The following is a 13,028-nucleotide window of genomic DNA, read 5'->3' as shown; positions in this document are numbered from 1 at the left end:
GTCCTTCCTCTGATATAGTCTGGAAGTAGATAGTAGGGGATCCCTGGAGCTAGTAATGCAGTCAGAAAGTCCCAGAAGGAGTGAGATGGAGAAGGCCACAGCCTCTAGGTGCTGCCTCTGATATATTCTGGGAGTAGATGGTAGGGTATCCCTGGTGCAAGTAACGCGGTCAGAAAGTCCCAGAAGGAGTGAGATGGAGAAGGCCACAGCCTCTAGGTCCTCCCTCTGATATATTCTGGGAGTAGATAGTAGTGGATGCCTGGTGCTAGTGATGCATCTGGCTATGATGGTATACAGTGATAAAATTGTGGCAAAAATGTCGCCTGAACAAAAAATTGCGGCAAAAATGCTGTGGGTTGACCCGTTAAAGGTATACCCCATTACACCATTCAAGGGGAGCGGGGATTGCAGGGGTGTCCCCTGCTCCCCTTAAATGGTACAATGGGTCTGGGGGTTGCGGGGATGTCCCCCGGATCCTTTACATGGATTTACAAATCCACAGCCTTTGTGCCGCAATATTTTGTGTTCACAGCCATTTTTGCCGCAATTTTAACACATGGAACCGCTATGATGACCATAAAACCCAAGAGAGTGAGAAAGTCCCAGAAGGAGCAGATGGAGAAGGCCAGAGCCTTTAGGTCCTCCCTCCGATATATTCTGGGAGTAGATAGTAGGGGATCCCTGGCGCTAGTAATGCATCTCTGATTCATAGGTGGGGTTAGGGATGACTGGGCTAGGGTGGAGGGAGCCCACAAGGCGGTTGAGTGCGCTTTAGGCCTTGTCTGGCCCACCCCAACCATCAAGATCCTTTTTACAAACCTCAACAAATTAGGGTAAACATACTATCTTTGTCTGTGGGCATCTGTGACAAAGGGTAGCCATGATTAACACTGGAACGAGTAACCGGCCACTCCTTATTAGATGAGCATAATGCGTGCCTCATCATGAAGCAGAAACCAGCTCCCTTGAGAAGTCCATCACCCGGGTTTTACACTGATCCTGTTCTAAAAAACAAACCTGCTGAGGGGAGATTTCACATTGCATTGAGCAAGACTCAGATCTGCTGGAGAACACAGAACTGCTGGGTGTTCACCCCCATGCACAGTGTCACAAGCTGCTCTTTTCACCTAGCATCAGTTTATGTAACCTAAAAAATTAAACCCCTCTCTTGGTGAGATCACTACGCAACAAAAGCAAGGCACGTTCTTTACTCTTGCATGGCCAGCGACCTTTGATGCCTGCAACAAGGCTCACTCCATCCCCTCCTGCCCCCAAACCTTCCCTTGCACCTTACCCCCGAATGTTCAAACAGGACCACAATGGGCCTGTGGTTGTCCCCATTCAGAAGAAGCACAAACCAGCTACCAATTCAACAAATAGATTGTTTAATCTGAAATGCAACTATCAGAATAAAGCAAGTCACAACACGAGGTGGCATTGCAGAATTCCAAGTCAAAGCTTAACAGAGCTATCCAATGCAAACGTACTGCGCCAAGGAGATTAACGAAGCAGCAAACCCAGCGAATGAGCTGCCTGAGATTTACTGCAACAGATCCAGCACAAGATCACAAATAACCACATCCCACCAGCATTTCCAAGATAGTATGACTTTCAACATTAAAATAACCAAGTTCTAGAAGGCTGCAATTAACCTCTGTGAACCATCCCTGCACATCTTCACAACGATTCACCACACGCTGCACCTTCCTTTTCTCCTTCAACCTATCTCAGATCTCCTAATCAGGCACCTAAATCAAGGACAAGCCTGCACAGCTCTGCAGATCAAGGCCTTCATCACAACCCTTGTTACGGAGATTGCCAGTCTTCTGGGCACAGCCAGATCATATACACAGTGAAAACAAGGCCTTCCTGAAAAACATACTGCAGACCAAAAAAGAACCTCAGTTACAGACCAATTGCGAATCAGCAACATCCAGTAGGGATCTTTGAAAGCACCAGAGTGGCAATAGAGGGCACCTAAGCATAGGGAACCCGTGCTGGTAGATCTCAAGAAGGTTCCGTCATCTGAGCGGTAATCATTTACACAAGTCCAATAGGCATCTGAGTACTCTTGGGTCGGACAGACCTACACATTGCCAAGTTTGCAACACAGATGAAGTCTGGTCCTTCCACTCCCAGGAAGCTTTTAGGAGGGGTGTAAATATGGCACCCTTAAGTATATCCTGACTCCGATTGGAGTGTGCATTACACTTGCTGGACATCTGATAATCAAACATTTGTGAACCTTAAGTGCCACCAGTATAATAAATAAACTATTAGAGGGGACCACGTTTCACAGGGTTTTCATGCAAGCTCACCTGCTTATAATCATTGCAGTTATGACCGGTTCCCATCCCGAATGGAGAACAATCCTTGTGGCGGGATGCTTTGCAGCTACAACGATCCAGATTGGAGTTAAAGCCAAGAAAAAAGCTCCAACTAACAAAGAGATGTAGGAATATGACTCTGAAATGGAGAAAACAGCCAATCAGAAGAAAGGATCTGTATTCTTCCTTAATGCAATACTGTAGAGTATTGTACAGTCTTTGGCGACCTTACATGGGTGACTAAAAAGATGGCAATTTGTAATGAAATATGCATGGCTGCGTTTGCAGAGTACAGAAAAATTACTCACCATATGGTATACTGTACTCTTAGTCCATCCACACTTGTGGACTATCCATCCAGAGAGGACGAGACTGGAGCCTTTTTCACAGCAAGAACCCTTCATTTCGTTTCATCCTCATCCTATTTCATCAAGTTGTTTTGCGGCTCTGCCCACTGATTTCCGAGAAAAATTCAGAGACCATAGCAAGAGCCAACTTTTGGTTCTAAATTGGATTATTGCTGCAGTCTCCTAGTTGGCATCTCGCAAGCAGATTTCCACCGCCTCCAGGTTATCCAGAATGGAGCAGTGAGGGTCGTGAAAGGACTTTGCCGTAGGGACCATGTATCGGATGCAAGACGGAACCTGCATTGGCTTCCTGTACAGGCCAGAGTGCGCTTCAGAGTGCTACTCATCACCCATACATGCCTTAAAGGTCAGATGCCACTTTATCTAATGGAAGCGATTGTAAAAAAGCAAAACATCACATCCTGACAATATGAACATTCTAAAAAGCACTCGCTGCAAATCTATTAAAGCCCCCAATGGAGCTTTCAATATAGCAGTCCCGTTGGTTTGGAATGCCTTGTTTCCAGATATTAGAATCATTGAATCCACAGAATTATACAAGAAGAAACTAAAGACGTTACTATTCTGCTAGATCTTTCAATGCTCACTGCCCGATATCTAACCTCGGACTATCCCAATTTCATGAAAGGTTCTGTCTAGTCTTGTATTATTTTTTTGTTTGCGCCCTTAAGCCTTCGGGTACCGGTAGTACGGTACAAATTAACAAACATTTATGTGGAGCCAAATGATGCATAGTCTAGCTTCACCTAATAATCCCTTTCTACGCACCTGTCTGGCTGGACTCCAGCAATTGCTGTAAACATCTTTCTCTTCGGCTACCCTGTATCTCACGCTTTCCTATCGTCGCCCATAGTTGTGACGTAGTTCTTCCATCGGCCATCCTTGACGACTGTCTTAATCAATGAGAATACATGTCTTCAGCTCAAGGACGCAGAGGAACATTTGAGGCGAGTAGAAGACGTATTTTTCCCACAGCCCCCTGGCCCCAGGGTTAGCAGACACGCAAGAACCCACGCGAGGATGGCTAGTTGCTGGCTCATTTGAGGCAACTCCAAGCATCCCCGATTAGGGGCCAATAACCGGTTTACTGAAACATTTTACCAAGCTTTGCCCCGAGCATTCAAATTTACAACCTAAGGACAACACGGGCTGAAAGCATATTATTATAGGGGGTTTACCACAAGGACCCAGGCTCCAGTACTTCCTGAAGAGCTGTCCCAAACAAAACAGATGCCCGTCCATAAAATAGCAAGGAACATCCACTGGATGCCATTTTAGAGACTCAGGAGGACGACGTGTTTAATTCACCCAGGTCCCTCCAGGGGACGACTGATGGTACCGTGGGTTCATCCATATCCCAGTTAGAAGGTTTATGCCAGTTAAATGCAGCCTTTGGAGTTTACAGATCAGCGGCCTCAGAGTGAGTGGGTAGGTGTCTGCTCCAATGCAACACAAAAAAGCATCAAGCAGCAGAGGACTGTGTGAGAACAGCTGTAGTTGCTGGCAAATGAGCCAACAAGTGGAACGAACAGCATAAGGTGCGGACATTCTGGGTGACTGTTGGGAAACCTTGATCACATTCATGGGTTTAGCAGAGGCAATCCCGGGATGAACTCTTTTTTAGAAAAAAAAATTACACTTTCATACACATCCAATTGGCATTAGCCTGAATAACACAGACAAACCCGAAAAAACAAAAACGTATAGACGCTTTTATCAGTTGCAAACATAACCGTAGGAACTTCTGGGCCCAACATCTCACACTTACCAAAAAATTTCTGTTTTGGTAGCATAACAATGTTTGCAGTTAAAAGGAATCCTAAACTTATATTGTATTAATTGAGGAATTGGAAGGCTTCGTAGAGCCCCCAACTAAAGGTTAGGGGATGTGGGGGCGTCACAACTGAGTTTTCATAATGCTTGGAAACATCTTCAGATCAAATAAGTGCAAACCGAAGGAAAAGAGGGGACGTTACATATTGCACTGGTAGAACATCTAGTAGCGCAATATGCGCATACTGAACATAAGTGCAGTCACGTTCGGTTACGTTCGTACAGAAGAGGGCTTGGCGGCTGGCCAGAAGGGCAGGTCAGTCAGATATAGCGACCAGGATGGTAGTTGAAGGTCTGTCGGACAAGGTGGACAAGATAAAGGAGTGAAGGAGTGGATTCCGTACCATCGCAGGGTTTCAGTATCTCATTCATTGAAACTGGAACCAGCCCCTCCGGCTTCCAGTGTAGTGCCGCCATGTTTGTATGAAAAGCGGCTTTAGTGAATGTCTGAGGTGGGGGAGGTGCCTGAGGAGCCGTGGGGCACAGTCTTACATAACCACCTTTGTGGGATAAGCAGGGGCTGGTTCTCCAGAAAGTGCTGTGTAAAATACAGCGACTTGAGTTTGCTGCGAGCAGCAGAGGAAGACAGTAGCGGGCGAACAGTGCTTGGAATGATGCAGTCTTGGGGTGTCAGGCTTGTGGTAAGTTTGGACGGCATGCTCTGCAGCACCGGGGGTTGGTGAGAGCAGCAGATGAAGACAGTAGCGGGTGAACAGTGCTTGGAATGATGCAGTCTTGGGGCGTCAGGCCTGTGGTAAGTTTGGTTGGCATGCTCTGCAGCACCGGGGGTTGGTGAGAGCAGCAGGGGAAGACAGTAGCGGGTGAACAGTGCTTGGAATGATGCAGTCTTGGGGCGTCAGGCCTGCGGTAAGTTTGGTTGTCATGCTCTGCAGCACCGGGGGTTGGTGAGAGCAGCAGAGGAAGACAGTCGGAGGGTGAACAGTGCTTGGAATGATGCAGTCTTGGGGTGTCAGGCTTGTGGTAAGTTTGGACTGTGCTCTGCAGCACCGGGGGTTGGTGAGAGCAGCAGAGGAAGACAGTAGCGGGTGAACAGTGCTTGGAATGATGCAGTCTTGGGGTGTCAGGCCTGTGGCAAGTTTGGACGGCGTGCTCTGAGGCACCGGGGGTTGGTGAGAGCGGCAGAGGAAGACAGTAGCGGGTGAACAGTGCTTGGAATGATGCAGTCTTGGGGTGTCAGGCTTGTGGTAAGTTTGGTTGGCATGCTCTGCAGCACTGGGGGTTGGTGAGAGCAGCAGGGGAAGACAGTAGCGGGTGAACAGTGCTCGGAATGATGCAGTCTTGGGGTGTCAGGCATGTGGTAAGTTTGGTTGGCGTGCTCTACAGCACCGGGGGTTGGTGAGAGCAGCAGGGGAAGACAGTAGCGGGTGAACAGTGCTTGGAATGATGCAGTCTTGGGGTGTCAGGCATGTGGTAAGTTTGGACGGCGTGCTCTGCAGCACCAGGGGTTGGTGAGAGCAGCAGAGGAAGACAGTAGCGGGTGAACAGTGCTTGGAATGATGCAGTCTTGGGGTGTCAGGCCTGTGGCAAGTTTGGACGGCGTGCTCTGAGGCACCGGGGGTTGGTGAGAGCAGCAGAGGAAGACAGTAGCGGGTGAACAGTGCTTGGAATGATGCAGTCTTGGGGTGTCAGGCTTGTGGTAAGTTTGGACGGCATGCTCTGCAGCACCGGGGGTTGGTGAGAGCAGCAGATGAAGACAGTAGCGGGTGAACAGTGCTTGGAATGATGCAGTCTTGGGGTGTCAGGCTTGTGGTAAGTTTGGACGGCGTGCTCTGCAGCACCGGGGGTTGGTGAGAGCAGCAGAGGAAGACAGTAGCGGGTGAACAGTGCTTGGAATGATGCAGTCTTGGGGTGTCAGGCCTGTGGTAAGTTTGGACGGCGTGCTCTGCAGCACCGGGGGTTGGTGAGAGCAGCAGGGGAAGACAGTAGCGGGTGAACAGTGCTTGGAATGATGCAGTCTTGGGGTGTCAGGCCTGTGGTAAGTTTGGACGGCGTGCTCTGCAGCACCGGGGGTTGGTGAGAGCAGCAGAGGAAGACAGTAGCGGGTGAACAGTGCTTGGAATGATGCAGTCTTGGGGTGTCAGGCCTGCGGTAAGTTTGGTTGGCATGCTCTGCAGCACCGGGGGTTGGTGAAAGCAGCAGAGGAAGACAGTAGCGGGTGAACATTGCTTGGAATGATGCAGTCTTGGGGTGTCAGGCCTGTGGTAAGTTTGGACGGCGTGCTCTGCAGCACCGGGGGTTGGTGAGAGCAGCAGAGGAAGACAGTAGCGGGTGAACAGTGCTGGGAATGATGCAGTCTTGGGGTGTCGGGCCTGTGGTAAGTTTGGACGGCGTGCTCTGCAGCACCGGGGGTTGGTGAGAGCAGCAGAGGAAGACAGTAGCGGGTGAACAGTGCTTGGAATGATGCAGTCTTGGGGTGTCGGGCCTGTGGTAAGTTTGGTTGGCGTGCTCTGCGGCACTGGGGATTGGTGAGAGCAGCAGAGGAAGACAGTAGCGGGTGAACAGTGCTTGGAATGATGCAGTCTTGGGGTGTCAGGCTTGTGGTAAGTTTGGACGGCGTGCTCTGCAGCACCGGGGGTTGGTGAGAGCAGCAGAGGAAGACAGTAGCGGGTGAACAGTGCTTGGAATGATGCAGTCTTGGGGTGTCAGGCTTGTGGTAAGTTTGGACGGCGTGCTCTGCAGCACCGGGAGTTGGTGAGAGCAGCACTTAGGGCGCACAAGGTAGCGACTGTTATCGTCACCACTGCTTAGTTTGCGTGAACTTTCTGGGACATGTTCAGGGGAGGGTGCATGTGTTTGTGAAAAGGTCATTGGAAGCACTATTCTTTAGTCTCCTCCTGGACTTGCTTTGGGAAAGTACATTAAACATCACTGCAAGACTTCTTGCTGGAGTGGTAGTGTGGGGGTTGGGCTGGTGAGCGGTGGGCAACTGATGAAGGTCCACGAGAATGGTAGCACAGGAGGATGGGAGAGCTGAAGTCGATCTCAGTTTTGGACATATTCAAGCAGAAACTAGTGTCGATCAGCCAGCCTTGGATTTTCGGCAAGCAGCAGATGTCCTGTAGATGAGTTAGAAGTCGATCAGATCATCGGCATATGACAGATGGCAGAGTAAAGAGCTGGTGCATGCTGGGGCTTTAAAGTATGCACTAGGGAGCCAGTGGAAGAGGATACAGCCTGGGAGGGAGGACGCTGCAGTAAAGGATGAAGGAAGGGCTTGCAGCGCTCCATGCACAAGGAAAGAGGCATTCGAGGGCCACCCCACTGATGTGCAGGGGTGTTTTGAGGTGGGCAATTAAGATGGTGCTACTAACAGTATTGAAGGCTGCTGAGTAATCAAAGACAACACAGAAGGCGAGATCGTATAGCTCATGTATAATGGGGCTAACTCTGTGCATCTGGAGAGTCTGTAATCCGACTGGTGGAAGGAGTGGGAAGACATGAAGAGTGAGCATGGAGTGGCCCAGGGCGGTCCTCTGAGGTCACTAGAGGGCATTCAATGGCAGGAAAAGCTGGCAGAGGAGATGAGGAAGGCAACACATGTATGGAGTGACCTAGTGAGGGCCCCTGATGTCATTAGAGAGGGTGTGCAATGGAGCAAAGAGCCGGCAGAGGGGATGAGGAATGAATGCAGCCAGAGTGTGGACCAGAGTGGATGGACAGTAGATCGACCATCAAAAGGGATAAGGCAAGAAGGCGTAATGAAAACAAAGGGAGCAACGTGTGAAAACCTGGGCCAGAGATGGGGCCAGACATTGCAGTTCCGTAGGTGCGAGTATAAAGAGTGCAAGTCTGAAGACAAAAGATTGCTATAGGTGGGGGTGAGGTGCAGGTAATGCATGCGAGGAGCACAGAGTTGATGAAGAGAAGGTAGAGATAAAGTCAAGAGAGTTAAAAGACAGGGAGTAGAGGTCACATAGCAGTATACCGAAAAAAGACAGAGTGGGAGGGAAAGAGGACAGCTGTGAAGAGAAGCTACGGGAGGAAGGAGAAGGGGAAATGTGAAGCGTTCAGAAGAGTAACAGGATGACTAGAAGCAGAGAGAGCAAGGGATGCTGCCTTGCAAGACCCATCAGAAGAGGCCTGGTAGGCACAGTAGGATTGTCAAGCTAAAACAGTGGAAGTGGACAAGGTAGAAGGAAGGAGATGCAGCAAGTTAGATGCAGGGGGGACATGGAAGCAGGAGAGGTGAAAGCCAAAGGGCAGGAGAAAAAGGGACACTGTAGTGGTAGGGAAAACAAGATCAGGAGAACAAGCAGAGGAAGGGTGGTGCGATGAATCCCATGGGGTCATCAGTCCTCTCCCATCGGTGACCTCTCCCCATGTGGCCAGGGGGTGGGAGCCGCTTCCTGATCCTGACCCTGGGGGGCGGCTATATGAGGGAGGATCACATGGGGGAAGACAACCTCTGAGAGAGGAGCAGGACGCCATCAGACAAGGCATGGTATTCCCCTTCCTCTCTTGAGGGTACTCCATCCATACCCAATACCTTAATGGCATATTGGAAAATCTCCCCTCATCCATCCAGGAAGAATACACAAGACCTTTTCTCAAGATGTGTGAAAGTCTCATAAAACACCTTTTTGGACTCTGTCGGTAAGTCATTTAGAGCCAACTTGCCCTTAAAGAACACTTACCAAGACCTTGTATGTAAAGCATCAAGAATGGACTACCATTCACAGGAGACTGGGACGAGGAAGATGAGCCGAGTAATGCAGAGCGGAAAAGACCAAGCGTATAGGCTGTGCTCTAGTTGTGCACGCATACCTGTAACCGGAGATTTAAACAGCAGCCTCAGCTGACTGGGGCGCACTGCTGGAAGGAGAAAGCTTCTCTCGGTTTGGACCGGGAGACCGTACGGCTGCAGAGAGTGCTAGCTCAAGGAGGCAGAGATGAAAACCTGTTGCTGAGAAAGAACACACTGCGGTAATGTCAGAAGCCAGCAGAGGGCTCCTGCATTTGTTAAGCGGTAACGTTTACCTCAGAGAAGCTGGGCATGAAAGCAGAAGAGCACAGCAGGAACCGCGAGAAGCCCAGGGACGAAGGAGCCGAAACTGGGGGAGATGCCGTGTTTATTTCACAGCCACAGCTATTCCAGTTTGGCCACAAACCCTACAATTCCTGTCCCTCTGATTGTCATTTTCTGAATAACCAAACCACCAATACAAAACATTACTGTTCCCACCATCCCCTATGTTCTGTTCTCCACCCCGGTCATTCTCGTCCATTTTGTCCTTCTCAATCTACTAGCCAACTCCGTTTATAATAGCACCATTTCCTCATCCTATCCTGTAGGACATTCCGACACTCCAATTGATTCCTTTCCCGACAGAAACACTGTTTAACGAACATGTAATAAAACGGTTTACCTGACATGTCCCGACACGAAGGTCTGGCAAAGTCATGCAATTAACTTGAACCAGACACACCTGACAGTCCTTCCTTTTCCCCATAGGGATAAAAGGTGGAGCAAGAAAGCACAAGGCGAGTACAGCGGACAGCACGACAAGCCGGCTACTAAGCAGCAGTTCACACGAAAGAGAACGGCGGCTGAAGTCCAGAGGGTGGCGAGGAGAGAAGTGACCTTGCTTTTTTCATCCCAGACCCGCAGAACCTTCATGGGGGGAATCTAAGACAAGTGTCCTGCAGCAGATGTGAACAGTACACGGGGCAAGCCTATGCTGAAAGGAAGAGCAGAGGAGACTCCTGCACCCGTGATACCAGCCTTGACTCCAGATAAGCCTAAAGCCAAGCGGTTCATCACAGTCAGTGAGTCGAGGGGAGAATCGATAAGCAACCGGCTGTGTTGAGTGACAATCGCAAAGTGGCAAGTTTTGAACCAAGGCTAAGGCACTTTAAAGGAACTGTTTAAAGTGTGAGGGGAGACCAGCTGCAGAGGGAAAGGGGCACCACATGGGTACTAACTCGAGAGACTCTGGTCGAGCCCCATATTGAGAAACTACAGAAACCAGAAGGCCATAGGAAGGCCGCCGAAGGGATGCAAAGTGGTCATACGTGAGGGTCGAGCAAAAGCCCTGTACATTCAAAGACTTTGATTTGTGAATTGGCATGAAAGCAAGGGAATTGAACCCCGGAACCTGTGAACTGTATAAAAGTGAACATTAACAGTAAGAAGGGGTCAGCCCATAAGAGGAGGACCGAGGGGTGAGCCACAATCACCCTGCTCGAGAGCCATACTTAATCCGGTGAGGGAAGGCTAAGAACCGAGAGGGGTCGGAACCCGTCAGAGGGGTATCCAATGGTGAAAAGTCATCACCCCAAGCAGAAGTTAAAAGAGACAGCAAGAGTGAACCCGAAGGAGGTATCCCAGAGATGAAGCTATCACCCAAGAACTAGCAGTCAAGAGAGGTCCAAACCTGGCAGAGGGAAATCCAGGTGTGAAATAAATCATCAACTAAGTACTGACAGTTAAGAGGTCCGAGCCCGTCCAAGGGAGATCCGAGGGCGAAGCTTTCATCAGAACTTTATGTGGGAAGAGATACGTGAAGGGTCGGCCCAGAAGAGGGGGACCCAGGGGTGAAGCCATGGCCCTATTTTGACTTTGGAATACAAATGAGTAGGGTCAGCCCAGAAGAGGGAGAACCGGGTGTTAAGTTGTCACCCTATCAAAATTGTGAAAAATGACATGTGAAGGGTCGGCTTAGAAGAGGGGACCCAGGGGTGAACTGTTATCACCCTAGCGAAACGTTCATTTGTTAAAGGAACTTTTGTTTTGTTGTTTAAACACATCAGGACCCGAAGGCAAGAGACTTTCAGTGCAAACAAGACTTGGCCATTGATGGTCCTGAGAACTGCCATTGGAACTGTTGTCTCGTGCTGAAGAAGCCCAAGACCATACTGTGCTCCAAGCTCTAAGCTCCAACCTTACCCGTGCTCATAGTATGGGGAAAGGAGACCCAGGCTGCCGCCTCCTGACTTATCATTTGAGAAGGAACAAGTTACTTACCTGTAACTGTTGTTCTCCAGCATGGGTCTGGCATGGATTCACATGCTCATGAATATTCCCCGTCGTCAGGCTGGGAATCCTCGGTAAAGAAAAAACCAGTATCAGTTTCGTTTCTGATCTGTCTTTCGTAGTAATAACCAATCACTGGTCTCTGCGTCATACTGACCACAGCCAATGACTGCCCTCTACCTAAGCACCGCCTCTGGCAGCCATCTTCAGATTTGGAAGCACGTGAAGTGGCAGTATGACCAAGTGAAGAGCCGCAGAGGGGTAGGCGGGAGGGTTCGCATGTGAATCCATGCCAGACCCATGCTGGAGAACAACAGTTACAGGTAAGTAACTTGTTCCTTCTCCAGCATGTGGTCTGGCATGGATTCACATGCTCATGAATAAAGAATACATAGCAGTACACACATGCACAACCACGGGAGGTGGCAAAGGCTCAACATTAAGCATTGCATCAAACTCAACATTAAGCATCTTACCTCCTCACCAGGCTCACCTCAGGCGAACAGGTTGCGCAGCACTGCTTGGCCGACCCTGGACTCCTCCCTGGAATCCCGATCGACGCAGTAGAACTTCGTGAAGGTGTGCGTCGACCTCCACGTAGCAGCCCTGCATATGTCCAGCAGGGGCACACCAGAAAGGAACGCCGTGGTAGCTGCGATCGCTCTGGTGGAATGGGCTCTCGGACGGCCAGGCAGCGGTCGGTTTGCCAACCGATGACAGTACATGATACAGCCGGAGAGCCATCTGGAAATGGAAGCCTTCGAGAGAGCCTTCCCCTGATTGACAGGTCCAAAGTTCACAAAGAGTTGTGACGTCTTCCGAAAACACTTTGTGCGGTCCACGTAGAACTTCAGCGCTCTAGCCACATCCAGCGAGTGCAAAGTCCTCTCAGCCGGCGACGAAGGCGACGGGAAGAATACAGGCAACACCAAGGGTTCGTTGAGGTGGAAGTCCAACGGTACCTTGGGCATGAAGGAGGGGTGCGTCCTGAGCACTACCCTCGTGTCGTGAAAAGTCAAGTACGGGGCCTTGCAGGAAAGGGCCTGGATCTCTCCCACCCGTCGTGCGGAGGTGATGGTCACAAGAAACGCTGTTTTCCACGACAGAAACTTCAACGGGGCCGAGTGCAGAGGCTCGAACGGAGGTCCCATGAGCTTGGTCAGCACCACGTTGAGCTCCCACGCCGGGGCCGGAGTCTTCACCGGCGGGAACGATCTGAACAGTCCCTTCATGAACTCTTTCACCAGACGATGAGACCACAAGGACGTCCGCCCCGTGGTTCTGGTGTATCGGGAGATCGCAGCAAGATGAATCTTGATGGACGCGTGTGCCAGTCCAGCTTTGGCCAGCGTCAGCAGGTACGGCAGTACTTTGGGAGCCGTAATCCGTAGAGGGTTAATCTTCTGTGCGTGGCACCAGACAGAGAACCTCTTCCATTTGTGTCCGTAGCATTTAAGAGTCGAGGACGCCCTGGCCTTTGCAAAAACCTCTCTGCAGTCGGCCGGT

The 13,028-nt window shown here is 50.2% G+C and overlaps 1 protein-coding gene across 3 annotated transcripts in view; it reads right to left on the bottom strand.

The window, feature by feature from the left end:
• Positions 1-13,028, bottom strand: part of SLC41A2 (solute carrier family 41 member 2) — a 705,927-nt gene that overhangs the window by 262,588 nt on the left and 430,311 nt on the right. For all 3 annotated transcript variants that reach the window (XM_069629903.1, XM_069629904.1, XM_069629902.1), the window contains exon 7: positions 2,319-2,466. In XM_069629903.1, the coding sequence (XP_069486004.1) occupies positions 2,319-2,466 (148 nt within the window). The remainder of the gene's footprint in view (positions 1-2,318; positions 2,467-13,028) is intronic.

The sequence above is a fragment of the Ambystoma mexicanum genome, chromosome 12 (assembly GCF_040938575.1).
Source record: "Ambystoma mexicanum isolate Mex_15411 chromosome 12, UKY_AmexF1_1, whole genome shotgun sequence".
NCBI classification, from domain to species: Eukaryota; Metazoa; Chordata; class Amphibia; order Caudata; family Ambystomatidae; genus Ambystoma; species Ambystoma mexicanum.
The sequence above is the reverse complement of the archived record's forward strand: the minus strand, read 5'-3'. Positions and strand labels throughout refer to the sequence as shown.